Genomic DNA, 19,947 nt, shown 5'->3' with positions numbered 1-19,947 from the left:
ACCGTTTTTAGATAAAAACACCATTCTTTTGATCATTTCTCTCTTTGCATCTGTATACTGCATGCAAGTTGGTTGTAGTGTACATCTAGGTAGGCATGCATTAAAAGTCATTCCTTCACCACACTAATTTAGCCATTTTGTTAAGGTCCATATATAAATTTTAATGCATGTGTTTTGGATCACCCTAGGACAGTGCAAAAACTTGTCTTGGTATTCTCATCTCTGATCTATAGATCTGATCTATAGACCAGACTTCAACTACTACAGTCCCTCAAAATCCAGATCAGCACAGCTGGCTGGAGATGATGGAATTTATAGCGCAACACATCAAGAGGATAACAGGTTGTGGTAGACCAATAAAGACTTATTTGGTACATTCTTAGAACTAGAAATTCCACAAACAATCTGCACTATGGATAAAACCCAGACAAAGGGTGCACAAACACTGTAGAATCGATACAGTTTGATGATACTTTAACTGCTAGAACTAAATGTTATGGAAACCCGGGAGTTGTAATGTTGCAAGATCTGCCAAAGAGTGTTGGTACCTCACTAAACGTAAGTCCTAGGATTCCATATTGTTGAGTTATGACAGTTAAAGTGCTAATTTGTTAGTGTAGATGCACCACCAGTTGATTTAGCCTATCTCCCACTCAAGTCAATCAAACTATGTACAGAATTGTTCCTGATACATTGTCTTGACTGCAGTTTTGGAAAGGTTAATGCCTAATTTCTGTGTGATTAATTGAATAGAAGTCCCCCTTAAGGTCCATTTAACAACCTAAGCTGTGCTGGATCAGAGTAAAGATCAGTTTATCCCAAGTTTGTCCCAAGCCCCTTCTACACTGCCATATAATCCAGTTCAAAGCAGATAATCTGGATTTTATCTGTTTCTTACTGCAACTGGCCAACCAGATACTGGGAAGACCAGAAGCTGAAGAGAAGAGTGCCTTGCAGTCTTCCTCCCCCAAGTGGGAGACATGCTGTTTCTGAATCTTGATATATACCATACTTGTTACAACTGCTTATCAATGATCTTTTAAAATTCCTCTGTTGCTGAAGCCTTCTCTAGCTGCAAGTCTGGATGAGGTGTGTTATTTTTCAAAAAGCTGTTATATATTGTTCAAAGTAATATATGAATACATATATCTTCTAGACGTCCTTCTCTAGCAAGGGTGACCATGAAAAGAAAGTATTTTCAAATCAGCTATCTAGCTATATAATAGTTTCCAGAATGACATATTGAGTTTTGCTGATAAGAGTGACATTACATAACCACATTTGAATTCTGGATGTTCATTAGGAAATAATGTTTAGCAATGTATCTGACTAACAAGCCAGTAAACAACTTTCTCGTGACACTAGATATGTGACCTCACCCTGTTTCACGTAAATAGTCCCCACTGATATGAAGGAGTTATCTATTACTCTTACCTTATCTTCTGAGTTCCCATTTTCTCCAACTATCCTGATTTGTCAGGGATAGTACTGAATGATGAATCCTTTTTCACACCACTCTCCCAGATGTTTTTTAAATGTCCCAGTTTCATCCTCCCACTCTATCCCTTTGTCCTCAACTTATGTCAACTGCTGCAAACTGAGTTCAAAGTGCAGAGGGACAAGTTTACATTCAACTCACTCAGAAGAGAGGAGAGGGCAGAATATTGCCCTTCCCAACTGCTTCTGGCAAAAGCAAACTGCTGCAGACCATTCTGTCTTGTCTGTTCTTCCTTATTAATAATTTTGTCATTTTAGCTACACTTTGATGTTGCTTGGCCACATATGTCCCAACTGTCATCCGTGAAATGTTGGAAGTATGCATTCTGTGATTGTTTAGCATTAACACAGTGTCCCGAATCATCTCAAACTGTCCCACTTTTACCCCTAATTTTAAATCTGACCTGATACTACTTAAGATCATTGTGCTTGATGTCTCTTTCACATCCAAAGGATCCTTTGCCATGGGCAAACTGTCCGTTGAACAGCAATCATACAGACTATGTAGAAGAGTGTGAGAAAGCTACACCAACTCAGTACTTCTGGTACAGGAAAACGCTCAATATTTCTCCATCCATCGAAGAGACTGGAGGCTTACAATGGGAGCAAGCAGCCTGCCTCATCCTGGCTTGGCTGGTGGTCTATCTCTGTATTCTAAGAGGAACAGAACATACGGGGAAGGTAAGAAGCTTCCTTGAGTTTCATTTGGAGAAATAATAATAATAATAATGATAATGATAATAATAATACAAAGGCACAACTCTGTTGCTCAAATGATTCACTGGAACTTATGTCACAAGTACCATCTACCAGCAGTAAAGAATTGATGGGATCATAAACCTGCAAAGGACATGGAAAATGAACATGCCAAAATACTGTGGAACTTTCTAATCCAGACTGACAAAGTTTTGGAACACAACACACCAGATATCACAATTGTGGAAAAGAAAAAAAAAGTTTGGATTATTGATGTCGCCATACCAGGTGACAGTCACATTGAGGGAAAACAACAGGAAAAACTCAGCCGTTATCAGGACCTCAAAATCGAACTGCAAAGACTCTGGCATAAACCAGTACAGGTGGTCCCAGTGGTCATTGGCACACTGGGTGCTGTGCCAAAAGATCTCAGCTGGCATTTGGAAACAATGAACAGTGACAAAATCATGATCTGTCAGCTCTAAAAGGCCACCTTACTTGGATCTGCACACATCATTCAAAAATACATCACACAGTCCTAGACGCTTGGGAAGTGTTCAACTTGTGATTTTGCGGTACGAAATCCAGCATATAGATCTCATTTGCTGTGACATACTGTGTTTTTGTGTCAGTAAAATAATATTAATAATAATAATAATAATAATAATAATAATATCCTGCATATAGATCTCGTTTGCTGTGACATACTCTACTTTTGTGTCAATAATAATAATAATAATAATAATAATAATACTGCTCTATCTCCCTGAGAGGATTCAGGGCAGTTCCCAGCATGGCAAAGCATTGCAATTACCAACACAAGAACATACAAAAAATCATTATAAAAAACATAGTACTGTATAACAGTCATTATATTAAAAATGAAAAGCCAGTTCAGTACTAATTACATCAGGCATCACCTTTAAGAAGTATACAATGAAAAAGAGAGGGAGAAAAACCTGGAAAGATCCACCCTTTAAAACCAGTGTCTAGTTGCAGTCTAAGGGAAAACATAAAAACATTGTCTCAGTCTATGTCCATGTCGATTTCTATTTAGAGAGAGACTGCTAGTGCGTAGATATCTGTTATCTCCATGGAGCACTCTGGTGGACATATGCAAAGCTAAACTTGTGCTCAAGGAATCCATCCCTTGAAATAAAAATGTCAGCTCACATATTTAACTGATCTATTGGTATTTTTAGACGGCAATGAGCAGAACTGATTGGAAACAGATCATGAGCTTTATCGCTCATACATTTTCACCCTCAAAATGTAGCTTCTGAAGAACTCATATACGTTAGAAGTTTGATTTACCCTGTATTCTTGTGTATAAATCCAGAATTTTTAGTCAAATAATTAATCTAAAACCTGGGTCGACTTATTTATGGGTCAGTGTAAGTTCTGTACTTTAACTCTTGCAAAAAATAGCCATCACCCTTTTCTCTGAGTAGAGTGGGAAAAGGCAAGAGCTTAGTCCTTCTGGGAGAATCTAAAAGGATCATTAATCCTATCCGTGGTGGTGCTCCTTCTGTCCTTTTTGAAAGCTGGGCTGTGGAAATGGTAATGGCCAAGGACAGCTGTCCTCATGAGATGGTATTTTACTTTTTCTGTGGAATGACCATTAGTCATCTTAGTATCCACTAGCTGTGCCCTGCCACGCGTTGCTGTGGCCTATAGTAAAACTTATCAAAGTTGAGGTAGATATCTGGACTATTATGAAAGAGAGGTCCCTACCTATTCCTTCCCCCTTTTCCTCCCCCTTTCTCTCCTTTCTTCCTTCTCTACCTCTTTCTTTCTTTCACTACTTGGTTTCATCCTTCTCTCTTTCCTTCATTCCCTCCCCCTTTCTTCCTTTGCCTTTCTTCCCTCCCTGTTTGCTTCCTTCTTTCACTTTTTATTTCCTTTTATTTTACCACCATCATAACAATAACAATAATGCAATACATTGCCTCTGGGACCTGACACCTCTCTCATTCCCCCTAAAAGGGTCTCATAGGAACAATAGCATCATAATAATAATAATAGAAATAACAACCTTTACCCGCCACGTGTTGCTGTGGCCAATCTTCCCTCTTTCTCTCCTTCTTTCCCTCCTTCCTTCCTTCCTTCCCCCTTTTTCTTTCTTTTCTGCTGTCTCTCTTTCCTTTCCTTCCATCTTTCCTTTTCTTTCCTTTTCTTCTTCCTTCTTTCTCTAACTTTCCTTCCTTCCCCCTTTTTCTTTACCTCCCTTTCTCTTTGTTCCTTCTTTCCTTCCTTCCTGTCTTTCCTAGATTTTGACAGGGCAGGAAGGGGCGGGGTGGGGTTTGGAGGTGGCGTGAAGTAAAAGGAGGTAAGATTGGGGTGGGGGAGTGATGGAGCGTGGGGTTGTGTGTGTGTGTGCAGCGGCGGGGGGAGTGATGGAGCGTGGGGTTGCGTGTGTGCGTGCGGCGGCGGGGGGAGTGATGGAGCGTGGGGTTGCGTGTGTGCGTGCGGCGGCGGGGGGAGTGATGGAGCGTGGGGTTGCGTGTGTGCGTGCGGCGGCAGGGGGAGTGGGGTTGCGTGTGTGCGTGCGGCGGCGGGGGGAGTGATGGAGTGTGGGGTTGTGTGTGTGTGTGCGGCAGGGTGTGTGTGTGTGCGGGAAGCGGCGCGACGGGGCTTGGAGTGAGTTGTTTTTCATTTTGAGTAGATATGTTTGTACCTTGTGGGTTGTGTTATGGGCATGGGAATTTTGGTTAAGTTTCGTTGGGGGATTTTTTAGTTTTGTTGTTTTGCCGTTTTTTGAGTGTGTTGTTGTGTTGTTTTTCATTTTGAGTAGATATGTTTGTACCTTGTGGTTGTGTTATGGGCATGGGAATTTTGGTTAAGTTTCGTTGGGGGATTTTTGAGTTTTGTTGTTTTGCTGTTTTGTGAGTGTGTTGTTGTGTTGTTTTTCATTTTGAGTAGATATGTTTGTACCTTGTGGGTTGTGTTATGCGCATGAGAAGTTTGATTAAGTTTCGTTGGGGGATTTTTGAGTTTTGTTGTTTTGCCGTTTTGTGAGTGTGTTGTTGTGTTGTTTTTCATTTTGAGTAGATATGTTTGTACCTTGTGGGTTGTGTTATGGGCATGGGAATTTTGGTTAAGTTTCGTTGGGGGATTTTTGAGTTTTGTTGTTTTGCCGTTTTGTGAGTGTGTTGTGTTGTTTTTCATTTTGAGTAGATATGTTTGTACCTTGTGGGTTGTGTTATGGGCATGGGAATTTTGGTTAAGTTTCGTTGGGGAATTTTTGAGTTTTGTTGTTTTGCCGTTTTGTGAGTGTGTTGTTGTGTTGTTTTTCATTTTGAGTAGATATGTTTGTACCTTGTGGGTTGTGTTATGGGCATGGGAATTTTGGTTAAGTTTCGTTGGGGGGTTTTTGAGTTTTCTTTCCTCGTTGGATGCCCCTAACAAATTTATATATATAGATGGATCTAATAAAAATCCATAAAACCGACCCTTGACTTATACAAGGTTGGCTTATACATAAATATATATGATAACTTTACTCCAAAATGTTATGGTAGCAACAACTGGAATATTAGAGAAGCTCACAGATCAATAATATGTGGGGGGGGGGGTTACTATGAGGAGATAGAGCTTTAAAAGTGGTATAACCATAGTTCTGAGCGAAGTTTAGCATTCAGAGAAGGTTAACGACTATTCTTCTGATACCTGAAAATTGTTTTGAGGTTCACCCTTTAGTCCACATTGTTAATGGGAGAGTGTTCTCTCCCACATCTGAAGGCAACACAGCAGTTTAAGGGATGAGCAAAGCATGTGTAGCACACACACCTCTGCACTCTAAGAACAAGGAATGGCAAATTTGAGAAGAACAATCCTGGATTGTTGCCCCCTCCCATATGTGTTTCCTGAGGCAGCTGCTTCACTATGCAGAATTCTAGGTAATGACACATAAATTCGTCCAAAACTGAAACCCACCTCAACACTTGAAAATGCTTCTGGAATATAGCATACAAGCACTAAAGTTCAGATTTAAATGTGTTTCTCCACTAAAAAATGTATGTGTTTCTTGCAGGTTGTTTATGTAACAGCTACGATGCCATATGTGGTCCTCACAATATATTTAATCAGAGGCTTAACACTCCATGGAGCTGCAAATGGGCTGACGTACATGTTCACACCCAAGGTACTAGCACAGTAGAATCCTCAACAATTGCTAATAGAAATAGAAACGTATACTTTCATAACTAAACTTTCCTGCCAATCAAGAATATAGTATAATACAGTAAATTCTTAGGAATGTGATCTCAGTAGGACAAAAACATACTGACAGAATGTATCATTCAAAAGTATTACATCTATCAATCTGCACCTTCAGGAAAAGTTTTGCCAATACATTTATGGGAAACTCTCTTCCAAGAAAGCAGAGCTGTCTTTTCCACAGAAGTGAATGGGGCAACATATATACATCAAAGATAAATTGGTGTTATTGGTATTATTGATCTCTGGCAAAAAAAATATTGAATATTTGCTGAGATCTTACTTCACATAGTTATGAATGTGTAACTACATCTTGCCTACCACCTCCATCCCCAAATCTACCTTAATAGCCAGCATTGAGCGATTGAGATCTGTTCCCCTAGAGAATGTAGCAGGATTACATTTCCAGCCCCCTTCTGCCAGATAGCAACTCCTTCTTACATTGCAGATTGCTGGTGGGAGTTGGTGAAAAACATAATCCCGTAAAGCCCCAGTTTCCAAAAGGACAGATCTTTGTTGTTTGATGGCTGCTGCTGTTAAGATAGGCTTGGGGAGCACTACTGCCATTTGTTATAATGGCAGTAGTGCCAAAATTGTGAATATAGAGCTTGCTGAAAACGGAACAGGTACAGATTTGTAATTCTAGCTTTATGAATCTGTAACTGCAATGTAGGAAGCCAGCTATTGTAAAAACTGTGTCTTTAATGCCCAAATCTAAAGGCGTTTAATTTGTGATCAGTGTATGCTTATTCATGTGCTTTAATAAACAAATATACATACAGCAGTTGCATAACTTATCTCCTTGCTGCTAGGGACATCTTTGTTGGCACAAAACCTCTCAGTAGATTAATAGATCAATGCAATAAGATGTATAAAGATTGATAGCACAAGAATGTTCAAAGTTAAGGAAAATGAGTTGAAAATGGAGGATTACAGGTCAAAGCTTATGCTCCCCCAGCTCTGACATCTGGGACTATCTTAAATTATGTGACACTAAGGCCACAATCCTTGTCACACTTACAAGGAAGCACCATTGAATTCTGCGGGATTTATCCAGAGTAAGAATCCACAGGATTAGACCTGACTCAATGGAACTTATGTGAGTGTTGACTTCCCAAGTTCAATTTAATTCCATTAGTTTAATATGAGATTAGTTGTTGCATTTAGGCTAATATTTACCATTCTTTGTCCCAAATGTATGACGCCACGTAAATTTTTAATTAAATTAAGCAAATTAAAAATATGAACAAGTGTTCTAAGCTTCTATTCAGTCAATCCATCCTTGTGACTTATGCCTTGCAGCTAGAAGAATTAGCAAATCCCAAGACTTGGATTAATGCAGCCACTCAGATCTTCTTCTCTCTTGGACTTGGCTTTGGCAGCTTGATAGCTTTTGCTAGCTACAATGAACAAAGCAACAACTGCGAGCGACATGCCATCATTGTTTCGTTAATAAACAGCACCACTTCAGTATTTGCCAGCATTGTCACTTTCTCCATTTATGGCTTTAAAGCAACATTCAACTATGAGAACTGCATAAAGAAGTAAGCTTGACTTTTAATCCTGTTCCCTTGATGAAACTAGAACCTTAAGTTTTGATGTTCCTGGAAGGGCTTCCTCTGTTTAGTGGTATTGAAGACTTAATTGTGTAAAAGGGAAGTGTGTCTCTAGCCCAATAAATGTACATTGTGATATTTTATGCTTAAAATTGGTGATGGTTTGAATAAAATCGCTTTGTGACCACTTCAGTTCCATCACAAACATGAATCTCATGATTCCTAGTTGGCGCTTCACATTTGCAGATTTCACTATTTGTGGATTTGATTAATGCCTCCTTCTTAGGTACACAGCAACATAGTAGGGCTCTATTTCTGTACATTTCTGAAACAGAATCCCATGGGAGTCCCACAGAGGCTAAGGGCTATCACGTGATGTAACCTTGCCCATTATGCATTTTCTGTTGCTCATTTCTTTCTTTTTTTAAGCTGTGGCACTGATTTATTTTTCCGCCTTTCCAGCAGCCATCCAGAACGTTGGCTTCACCACTTGTTGTGCCATCCCTTTTAGCAATATGACATTGGTTTCACTGTTGCTCATTTCTTTGTTTCCCTCATACACCTTCTCCCTTTCTTTCATTCTTCTCTTGCTTTCCCTTACACCTTCCCCTTCTTACCTTTCTCTTCCACATCCCCTTTTCGTTTTCTCTTTCTTTCCTTCCCTCCCCATATCTTTTCCCCTTTCTCCTCTTCCTTCCTTCCCATTTTCCAGTTTTTCTCTTCCTTTCTCCCTTCCCCTCAAATATGTCCTATAGCAGTAGCTTCACTGTCTTTTCCAGTGACATGACAGAGGACCACTTCACCCAGCAACAGCCAATTCACTTTCTTCCATTTCTTTCCTTCTGCTCTGAGCCAGAAAGAGGCAGTTTTTTAATTGAAACTCTTAAATTATTTTAAGTTGGATAATGTACATTATGTGTGCCAAATTTGGTCCAGATCCATTAAGCTATGGGGGAGCCTTTGTGGTACAAATCAACCAATCAATTGACCTACATAGACCTGTGTACAGTATGCATGTATGTGTGTATACCCTCCCAACACACACAAATATACATACACACACATACAAACACAAATATTTTGATTTTTTTTACCAGAAAGATTGTTTAATTTATCATGCAGGGTGATCTTATTACTGACCAATTTTTTTGACTTGGAAGAGGGATTGATAACAATGGAAAACCTGGATGATATGAAACATTTTTTAGCATCTGCTCATCCCAGAGAATATGCAGATTTATTGCCACAGATTAAGAACTGCAGCCTGGAAGCTGAACTAGACACGGTGAGCTGATTTTCTCACTTCTCTTGAACATATCTAGGGGTTCGGCTACTGAATTTATGTGTTGGCTAAACTGCAGTATTAATTCCCCTTCTAACACTTCGCACTTGCCAATGCGGTCTCCATAATGTGGATTTTCTCCATGGATAGGCTGTCCAAGGAACTGGATTGGCCTTCATAGTGTATTCTGAAGCCATCAAGAACATGGAGGTGTCACAACTGTATTCAGTGTTGTATTTCATTATGCTGCTGATGTTGGGAATAGGCAGCATGCTGGGAAACACTGCAGCCATCCTCACTCCTTTGACTGACAGCAAGTTCATTTCCTCCCATGTGCCCAGAGAGATGATCTCAGGTAAATCTGATTATTTCCTAATAGATCTAATGCAGTGGTTCTCAACCTGTGGGCCCTCAGACATTTTCACCTTCAACTCCCAGAAATCCTAACAGCTAGTAAACTGGCTGGGATTTATGGGAGTTGTAGACTAAAACATCTGGGGACCCATAGGTTGAGAACCACTGATCTAATGCATCCAAGAACCAGGTATCCATTAGTCTCACTGGCAGGGCTTTACCTGTAATATATATATTGCCATTTCAGTTGAATGTGTTGTTTTGGACATAAATTAGAGGTGCTAGAACCAACTACTTGTCCACTACAATACATTACTTCAATTTACGTATCTGGAGTGGGAGATGCAAACATACCATCAGCCCTTTCTGCCAATTGGGATAATTTGAATGCTGTGGCACCTGCTGGTCTGTTGAAAATAGGAAATAGGGCTTGATCATGTTCCTTGATATTGCTCTATAGTATTGATAAATCAATGATGCTTGTTTTTTTGAAAGACAAAAGTGTCAGGACAGGACTGATTGCTCTAGCTGTATAGTCTACTTTCATATGAGATTACAGAGCATTTAACAGTACAATGTGCAACACAACAACAAAAAACTGTTCCATTACAAACTATTTTGGTGTCTGCTTCTCCTTCCAGATGCAACTAAAATTACTTCCTCTACTCTTATAGGTGGAGTTTGTATTATCAACTGTGTCGTTGGCCTATTATTTACCATGCAAGCTGGCAACTACTGGTTTGATATCTTCAATGACTATGCAGCTACCTTATCCCTACTGCTCATTGTATTGGTGGAAACTATTGCTATCTGTTACGTATATGGGCTAAGGAGGTAAAAAAATGGCATAATATCTTTCCCCCCTTATCCAATTGCTGTTCTGATCCATTAACTGAATGGATCAGTGAAAAGGGACTTGTTTGTATAAGTTCTTTATCAGTATCCCTGCGTCTTTTCACAGCGTGGCTATCCCTTGATTTATGTAAAAATTGTTTATTTCCCCAACAGATTTCAGAAAGCTCTTGGTGCGATGATTGGGCACGAACCAAGTTGGTACTGGAAAATTATGTGGGCTTTTGTCAGTCCTGTGCTAATTATAAGCCTATTTATATTTTACCTCACGGACTACATCAGGACAGGGACGCTCCAATATCAAGCCTGGGATGCAACGGAGGTATTTTATTCACTGCTATATTAACTATATAAAAGTAACTCTGTGAGGAAGTTTAATTATTCCAGTTAGTTCTATTAGGTTAGAGTACACATTTCAAAAGTTATGGGGCATTTAGAAACAAAAAAGAAAAGCTCTTTAGAATTTTAGGAGATTCAAAAGATCAGAAAATTGTTCTTTGCGGTTTAATAGTCTAATTATTCTTCAGTCAAGTTGAAAATTTAATAACTAGTAAAATTTTGCACAAGTATGAGCCCTTATGTGAAATTAAGTCTGTTTTCTTAAAGCTAGAGTATGTGCCAGGTCTGTATAACTCAATTTTATATAATGTTCCAAAGAAAGCATTCAATTATATAGCTGTTTTCCTGATATGGTCACAAAATATAAATCCTGGTATATGGAATTGTTTGCACCATTGCCATCGAGGTGAGTAAGAAAATCTGGCCCAGTAAACTTCAAACTTAGTTTCAAATTTAATTATATATGTATTTAACTTAGTATATTCTCCAAATCTTGTTCAATTTTGGCTTAAGAGGAAGTATAGAGGTAAACATCAGCTGAATCATACTTAAGAGAACAGTATTTTAGCTATATCTGAAAGGTAAAATCTTCACTATAAAAGAAAAGCAAGAGCCTTGGGGGAGATTTCAGTATGGGCATTCAATTACCAGGCCTACAAAAATAGCATATATTATTTCTCAATATGAATACATTTCCCAGTTTAAAATTCTGATCTTTCTCTTTCAGGGGCAACTGGTCACAAAGGACTACCCAAGTGGTGCTCTGGCAGTTATTGGGCTGCTTGTGGCAGCTTCTACTCTGTGTATACCACTTGGGGCAATAGTAGTTTTTATTAAAAGGCGAATGAGTAGATAGTACTGGACTTTGAATTGCAACAGCTGCAACTTCCCTGTGCCACCTTGAAGACCACAGCAGCTATGAATTCCAACAATAAGCAAGATACACAGAACTTGGCTATTCTCATCCTAATATTCTCTTGGACCTTCCTGTAGTTGAAGAAGCTGTTCTGTAGTAACTAAAGGTTTACAATTGCGTTTGAGAGACACAAACATGGCAATTGAGGGCTAGCAAAACACTACCAAGGCTTTAACAATTAAGTATATTTCAGTCCTTTTGAGTGGAAGAAAGTTATTTTAGTGTCTAAAGTGCAACACAGCAGTTTTGCATTGCTGGAAAGCTGCAGCATTGCAGATTTTTCTATGGATAATGCATAGATCTGACTATGCAAATTATTTGCATGCTTCATGGAATGTATTTCTTAGTAGATACTAGCCTTTAGGAGCTATATTAGCTCATTTACCTGACTTACCATGCAAAGCATTATCACTGAATTACTAATATTGGGAAACAGCAAGCTCAAGCAGCTAACAGTCTACTAATTTTTTCTTTAGGTGCTTCACATACATTTAAATGATAACAGGACTGGGGAAATATTAAGGACCAAGGCAAGAGCAACCCAGATGTTTTGAGTTAAATTTCCCAGCAACCCTGGCAAACACAGTCAATGGCCAGGAATGTTGGGAGTTGCAGTCCAAGAACACCCAGAAGGACACATTTTACACTCCTGTAGGAATTATTAATAGCTAAAAAAAACCTAAATCTGTATTAAGATAATGTGCATATAAATGGTCTCAGCAAATGATTCATTCTTACTTGCCTTCCTTCACTGGAGTTTAATCACCTGGTCAAAAACTTCCTGAAATAAAAAAGCTATAAAAATTTAAGAGAAGCAGATACCTACATTCCCATTACATACTTCCCTAAAGACAAGGAGCAACAAAATATTTATGTATATCCTACACTGGAAAAACATTTCAAATTTAAACATGTAGTTTTTAGCACTACAAGCATTTTTTCTGGGTCTGCCATACATTTAATACTTCCCTATCAAAACATTTTCAACAGAAATTTATACTAAAGTGAATGCTAGCTTTAATCTTGGAATACTTCCAGACAAATGCATTCCCTACATTCATTTTTCCCATGTAAAACTTCTTAGGCAGTCAAAACACTATTGTAAAATACTCACAAGACCTTTTTATAGAAAGTCAATATATTGGTTCGAGCTTAATGTGTATAATAATGTCAAGCAATGTTGAACACAAAGAACTCAGTGCAAGGTGCTTTAAGTTACAACAGGATATGTGAAAAGACAGATTATGCTAGAAGCATGCTCTACACCTCTGGGGAATTTTGAAGAAATTTTGCTATATTTCCAAGTTTGGGCAGGACAGTACCAAAGGCAACAAAGACAGGCTTCATTAGAGTGTTTCCATGGGAGTCATGTGCAACTGACAAGACATTTTCACACTGGTTTATTAAAAATTGACATTAAACAAAACCTGTACAAAAAATAGTCAAAGTTGCCTGGCATTTTTTTTATTTTAGTTGCTATAAAGAAATTATCGTCTTGGACCTCCTCTTCCTCGGCCACGTCCTCTCCCTCTCCCACGTCCTCTCCCACGCCCTCTTCCAGCAACTGAAAGAAAGGAGGAAATGAAATTCTATTGAATAAACATGAAATAGTAGCATGTAAAGGTTCTACCTTTATTTTCCATTTTAAATTTAGTAAAATCAAAGTTATCACTACATAGTCAGCAAAACAATAACAGAGGTTAGTTGCAAAATGATATATATTCATTTTTAACACCAGAAAAAATGCAGTATATTAAGGAATGTGGTAAGGGATTTCTAGCACTCTTGAGTTTGATCACAAGTAAACAGGCTACTGTTACCACAGTGAACCCCTGTCAAAATTCAGATAAATTTGCTAAGTAGATATAAATCCTGTAAAGCTCACTAGGACAGATTCCACAACAGCTTAATTCACAGTGTGTCCCCAGTACAAGTGCTTTCTTCAAAAGCAAAAACAGGCATACTGATCTTTTAAGACTCTTTTCTACACGTAAGGAATTACAGTGTTGTTTTAACAGCTTGTGAAGAAAGTCAGAACAAATGTTCCAAACATTTAAAAAGCTGCCATGAAAAAAACCAAACAAATAGATCTCTGTCTCTTTTGCATCATTGAATACTATATATTATAAACGTCAAAAAAATCACACACTGCTGTATACATTATTAAAATTATCCAGATATGTAAAAAATGTTTCCAAAAAATTAAGGAACGAAGAGCATAATATTGTTGAGACTTTAGTTTGGAACTGGAAGGATAGGCAGGCTATGGCCACTGAACCCAGTACTATGCTGCCTGGTGGCTGACAGAACAAGAAACATTTCTAAAAAAAAAATGATAGTGCTGCAGCTTAAAAGGAGAGGATGAAAGACATTATTATGTAAAACAAATTAAGAAAAATCACATTAAATATCAAAATGAGCAAAACAATGGCTTTCCAACTATTAATTACTTCCAGTATGCATAAAAATGTATACAACTGATCACCAGATTGTGTACAAAGAATGAAAAAGGGTGCTGCAATATGCACAAGAATGAATGCAGGAAGTAAGCATATTTATGGAATACAAGTTCAAATAATCACACAGACATACACAACAAAAATATCTACCCATGGTAAACTAATACAAAGTCACTAACCTGCTTCCCTTTTCTTGGATTTGACTTTTGGTTCAACATCCACCAAAAGGGTGTCCAGCGGCAAGCTGTCTGGCAGAATGAAATACCTAATATTATTGCCTCTAATACTCAAAGTTTCCAATTGGACAGGTTCTCTGTTTTTCAGAGTCATTTTCACAGCTTTCAGATGAGTATTCATACTAACATCCACTCCTGAAAAACATAAGCGAGAGAGCTTTTTATGCATACAGGTATCTTAGAGTCTTGTATTGCCATTTATTAACATATCTAATTTGAGAGACCAAGCAATGAATCATACCATTATTTGCATGGAGAAATATGGAGTGTGCATCCTATATATTGATCCTATATATTGTTATCCAATACAGTTGCACACAGTATTGCTAATCAAAAAGAATATACAAGAGACTAAAAAGTTATGTTTCTTTTTTATTGCTTGAACAATACTGTTTAGGAGCTTCCTTTAATTATCTAAATCCGTGGTTCAGAACTTTTGGTCCTCCATGTTTTGAACTTCAGCTACCAGAAATCCCAGACTAATGTAACAGTCTGTTTACAATACCAAACAAATCAGGAGATATATATCTTCCAGATAAATTACATAAGGCTGTGAGCCATAATTAACCACCACCTCCTCTCTCCAATAATGACAGACCTGGTGAAAGTGTCATCTAACACTTACTTCTATGAAAAGAGTTAATAGACAAATAGTGACCCAGAGAAAGTGGATGTCTAGAAGGTTGGCAGGATATAGTGCTTAACAGCATTTGTGGGCAAGAAGGGATAATGAGGTTTAAGTCCCAGTTAAGTTATGTAGGATGGCCTTAAGTAAACTGCTGTCTAAGCCCAATCGAATTCACGAAGTCGTTATCCAATAAAAATGGGGCACTCAGATGTATCCAGTGCTCTTTTGCTTGAGTAAAGGTTGGTAAAAGTATGTCGCTTATAATATTCATACATATTTAACTATTCTGAAAAAGGTTACCCCCAAACTTTATCCAGGTGCAAGTATTACATTCCGAGAAGATGGAACTCCTACCAGAAAAAAAAGAATGTAACTGTATTTTAGGAATCCTAACTCCCATACCTGTGATGGTTCCATGAACCTGGGTCCCATTCTTCAGTTCAATAGTTACGGTTTCATGACTTAGTTTCATAAGAAATCTGCAATTTATGATTAAAAGAGGTAGTTTAATTTTTCATATTTAATATAATCCATGGCTGTAAAATAAAGGAGTTGTTTTCTGCAACTAGAATCTCCATAAAAAGCAAGGTTAATAACATTTATAGCACTTCTAAACTATCTTAGTGGCCAAAGGCTAATGTAACAACTACAAGCAGTGAATCTTCAATGGCAGTTAGTGATTCTTCAGTCTAACAAGTGTGATTAATGCTATATGGAAATATTGTGTTATTCTGTGAGATGTTTGTGAAAGTCCACAAGAATATCAATTGTGCATTGACTCCTGAAGATAAATGTTGTCAGGTTAAGGACATATAGACATGGCCCAGGAGAAAATTTCAGACTGTCCTGCAAAATTTACATTCAAGTAAGAGCCATGCTGTAATTTAATTTCTATGTTACAAATCACTGGATAATTTCAGAATGTGCTCTGTCAATTTAATGGACTTGTTGCTTGGATGTAGTAGACATAAATGAATGTGTGAAAGCTTTCCTTTCAGGCTGAGGAAACCTTTATATTTTTTGCAACACTCATACTAAAATGTATGTGAACAGCAAGATAACAAACTTTCACCATTTTTAAAAATAAAGAGACAATTTACTTGAGATCACAATGCAAAACAATAACATTCAGTATCATATTACAAACATAATTGGTCTAATACCACATTATAGTACACAATAGAGCACTGGAATCAGTACAAACACTGTATCTGGAATTTACACTTTATGGGATTCACTGCTCCATTTAGTTGAATAATTGTAAGATCTTCAGAGGCCCTGCATTAACATTGACATATAAGATAGTATGAACAGGTACACAAATCCGTGCCAGTAAATATGGATGACTATTCACACCAGGGCTGGAACCAAACCAAGGGCCCATTTGACTTGAGTAAGAGCCCATCCAGACAGACCCTATATCCCAGGATCTGATTCCAGGTTTTCTGCTTTAAACTGGATTATATGAGTCTGCGCTGCCAGATAATCTGGGATAAATAGAAAACCTGGGATCAGATCCTGAGATATAGGGCCTTTTTGAAAGGGCCCCAAGTGCACCTGCCATTTTTCCATAAAGCTCGCTATTTGAAAATACACATTTTTATACTTATGATTCTTTCAAACATACACAGAGACAGTAATCTCTCAGGCAGCAATTTTGAACTAAAGACTCTGAAAGTACTTAATACAGTAATTCCAAACCTTCATTGATTCAAAGGATTATATTTTGTTTATATCCTGTTTTATCTCTTCATATGGAGACTCAAAGCGACCCACAATCATAAATATTACAACTTAAAATATACAAATATATAATAAAACAGTATATCATTATATATATTATACATTATCAGTAGTATATTTAATATATCATATTATCTCATATTGTATTTCTATTGTATTACATTATAATATTATCAATACATGTATATATAATGTACTATTAGCATAGCAGATTGTTGTTAATTCATTCAGTTGTTTCCGACTCTTTGTGACTTCATGGACCAGTCCATGCCAGAGCTCCCTGTTGGTCGTCACCACCCCCAGCTCCTTCAAGGTCATTCCAGTCACTTCAAGGATACCATCCATCCATCTTGCCCTTGGTTGGCCTCTCTTCCATTTTCCCCAGCATCATTGTCTTCTCTAAGCTTTCCTGTCTTTTAATTATGTAACCAAAGTACTTCATCTTTGCCTCTACTATTCTTCCCTCCAACGAGCATTCAGGCTTTATTTCCTGAAGTATGGACACCACAGTTCAAAAGCATCTATCTTCCTTCGCTCAGCCTTCCCTATGGTCCAGCTCTTCCGTAGGTGACTATGGGGAATACCATTGCTTTAACTATGCGAATCTTTGTTGCCAGTGTGATGTCTCTACTCTTCATTATTTTATCAAGATTGGTCATTGCTCTCCTCCCAAGAAGTACGCATCTCCTGATTTCCTGGCTGCAGTCTGCGTCTGCAGTAATCTTTGCATCTAGAAATACAAAGTCTGTCACTGCCTCCACGTTTTCTCCCTCTACTCCCCAGTTGTCAATCATTCTTGTTGCCATAATTTTGGTTTTTTTTGTTTAACTGCAACTCAGCTTTTGCGCTTTCTTCTTTCACCTTGATTAGAAGTCTCCTCAGCTTGTCCTTGTTTTCGGCCATCAAAGTGGTGTCGTCTGCATATCTAAGGTTGTTAATGTTTCTTCCAGCAATTTTCACCTCATTCCTCAAGCCCCGCACATCACATGATGTGTTCTGCTTAAAAGTTGAATAGGCTGGGTGAGAATATACAACCCTGCCATACGCCTTTCCCAGTCTTGAACCAGTCTGTTGTTCCATGGTCAGTTCTTACTGTTGCTACTTGATCCTTATACAGATTCCTCAGGAGAGGGATAAGGTGATTTGGTATGCCCATACCACCAAGAACTTGCCACAATTTATTATGATCCACAGAGTCAAAGGTTTTAGAATAGTCAATAAAACAGAAATACATGTTTTTCTGAAACTCCCTGCCTTTCTCGATTATAGCAGATTAGTATTATATATTATATTGCACTATATCACAACACTGCAATATTAGTCATATTACATGTAATATATAATATACAGTTATTGTATTATTACATTGTAGTATATTATACCACAATATAACTAATGCACTACGAGTACATTATACTATTAGTATTATATAATATATTGTATTATATAGTAAGCTATAGTATACATGATATAGAATATATTATAGTACAACTTTATTAATATTATATATAATACTAGCGGTCCCCTGCCATGCATTGCTGTGGCCCAGTCTGGTGATCTGGAAAATAAAGTAATGAGAAAGTGTTGGTTTCTAATATATGTAATTTCTTTATGCTTGTGGGTAAACAGTATATCTTGCTGTTTCTTTGCCAGTGTTGATGTGGAGATTGTCTGGTTTGCCTACTCTGGAACATGCAACATTTAATTGTCCTTCTTTAGGGGTCCCTTTCAAATCTATGGTACTATATCTGACATAGACATGTGTGTGTGTGAATTATATATATTTATCTACATCTATGGCTGGATGGCTCTTTGTCAGGAGGGCTTTATGTTTTCTTGCTCTGCTGAAGGGAGTTGGACTGGATGGCCTTAAGGCAGCATTTCTCAACCTGGGGGCGAATTGCGAGGGGGTGTCAGAAGGGTCACCAAAGACTACCAGAAAACACAGTATTTTCTGTTGGTTATGAGGGTTCTGTGTGGGAAGTTTGGCCCAATTTCATTGGTGGGGTTCAGAATGCTCCTTGATTGTAGGTGAACTAAAAATCCTAGTAACTACAACTCCCATATGTCAAGGTCTATTTCCCCAAAACTCCATCTGTGTTTATATTTGGGCATATTGAGTATTCGTGCCAAGTTTGGTCCAGATCCATTATTCTTTGAGTCCACAGTGCTCTCTAAATGTAGCTGAACTACAACTATGAATTGGCGAACACTGACCACAAGATGATTTTATTGCTGCTAGTATACTGTTTGATTGTTTTAATTAGTTATAACTGTTGACATTATATGGTAAATTTGTGTATTGTATATTGTACTGTATTTTGTGAATTGTTAGGCATCGAATTGTGCCTTTTGTAAGCCGCCCTGAGTCCCCCCTAGGGGGTTGAGACGGGCGGGGTAGAAACACTCCAAATAAATAAATAAATAAATAAATAAAAAACTCCAAAACCCAAGGTCAATGCTCACCAAACTCTTCTAGTGTTTTCTGTTGGTCATGGGAGAATTGTGTGCCAAGTTTGGTTCAATTCCATCTTTGGTGGGGTTCAGAATGCTCTTTGATTATAGGTGAACTATAAATCCCAGCAACTACAACTCCCAAATGACAAAATCATAATTTTTGAGTGATGGTCACTCCCTGTGTAGTGAGACGTTTCGTTGCCAAATTTGGTGCGATTTCGTTCATTCGTTCTTTTGTTTTTAAGGTACTCATTATGCACAAAGCATTTTTATATAGATAGATAATAATATGAGATTATATCAGAGTTTGGAATATGACTGAGCTATGAAGAGTGACACAATTTTGGAAGAAACAAGAAATAGAAGGAGGTGGGAAATCCCACTATTATCATCCATGCCCATTCATGCTAAATTCATGGGAAATAACTCAGTGGGGAGCCATTAGGAAAGGCCTGCAGGCCAAGAGCAAGGACCCCAGGCTTGGCCCGCGTGGCTTCTGACAAAAAGCCCGCTTCCTTACCTCACGAGCTTCATGGCGGCAAAAGTGTAGGCCGAAAATGCTTAAGCGAGTGAGGAATAAACCACCAAAAATTGAGCACGGAGACTAGGCCGCGTCCGTTACTCGCTGAGAAGAAAACGCACTCCCAACACACAGGGCGCGCGCGATGAATGAGCGGAAGCTCCGTCTCCTCTTTTCTCTTTCCGGCCAGGGAA

At 38.2% G+C, this 19,947-nt stretch overlaps 2 protein-coding genes across 2 annotated transcripts in view; one reads left to right on the top strand and one right to left on the bottom strand.

The window, feature by feature from the left end:
* Positions 1-13,151, top strand: part of SLC6A20 (solute carrier family 6 member 20) — a 24,304-nt gene extending 11,153 nt beyond the window's left edge. The window contains exons 4-11 of the mRNA XM_060781789.2: positions 1,951-2,178; positions 6,227-6,337; positions 7,714-7,955; positions 9,090-9,252; positions 9,400-9,604; positions 10,278-10,437; positions 10,612-10,777; positions 11,522-13,151. Coding sequence (XP_060637772.2) covers positions 1,951-2,178; positions 6,227-6,337; positions 7,714-7,955; positions 9,090-9,252; positions 9,400-9,604; positions 10,278-10,437; positions 10,612-10,777; positions 11,522-11,650 — 1,404 coding nt within the window. The 3' untranslated portion in view covers positions 11,651-13,151. The remainder of the gene's footprint in view (positions 1-1,950; positions 2,179-6,226; positions 6,338-7,713; positions 7,956-9,089; positions 9,253-9,399; positions 9,605-10,277; positions 10,438-10,611; positions 10,778-11,521) is intronic.
* Positions 13,095-19,947, bottom strand: SNRPD1 (small nuclear ribonucleoprotein D1 polypeptide). Its single transcript, XM_060781790.2, has 4 exons — positions 19,754-19,947; positions 15,436-15,512; positions 14,349-14,540; positions 13,095-13,274 (listed from the first exon to the last, which is right to left on the bottom strand). Exons 1-4 carry the CDS (start codon positions 19,765-19,767, stop codon positions 13,198-13,200), a joined length of 360 nt encoding a protein of 119 aa, XP_060637773.1. The 5' UTR covers positions 19,768-19,947; the 3' UTR covers positions 13,095-13,197.

Source organism: Anolis sagrei, chromosome 6 (assembly GCF_037176765.1).
Source record: "Anolis sagrei isolate rAnoSag1 chromosome 6, rAnoSag1.mat, whole genome shotgun sequence".
Classification (NCBI taxonomy): domain Eukaryota; kingdom Metazoa; phylum Chordata; class Lepidosauria; order Squamata; family Dactyloidae; genus Anolis; species Anolis sagrei.
The sequence above is the reverse complement of the archived record's forward strand: the minus strand, read 5'-3'. Positions and strand labels throughout refer to the sequence as shown.

Coding starts and splice junctions, on each gene's coding strand:
- SNRPD1 (XM_060781790.2), bottom strand. Junction 14,541..15,435: donor GGTTCATGGAACCATCACAG/GTATGGGAGTTA, acceptor TATGTTTTTCAG/GAGTGGATGTTAGTATGAAT. Junction 13,275..14,348: donor ATCCAAGAAAAGGGAAGCAG/GTTAGTGACTTT, acceptor CCTTTCTTTCAG/TTGCTGGAAGAGGGCGTGGG.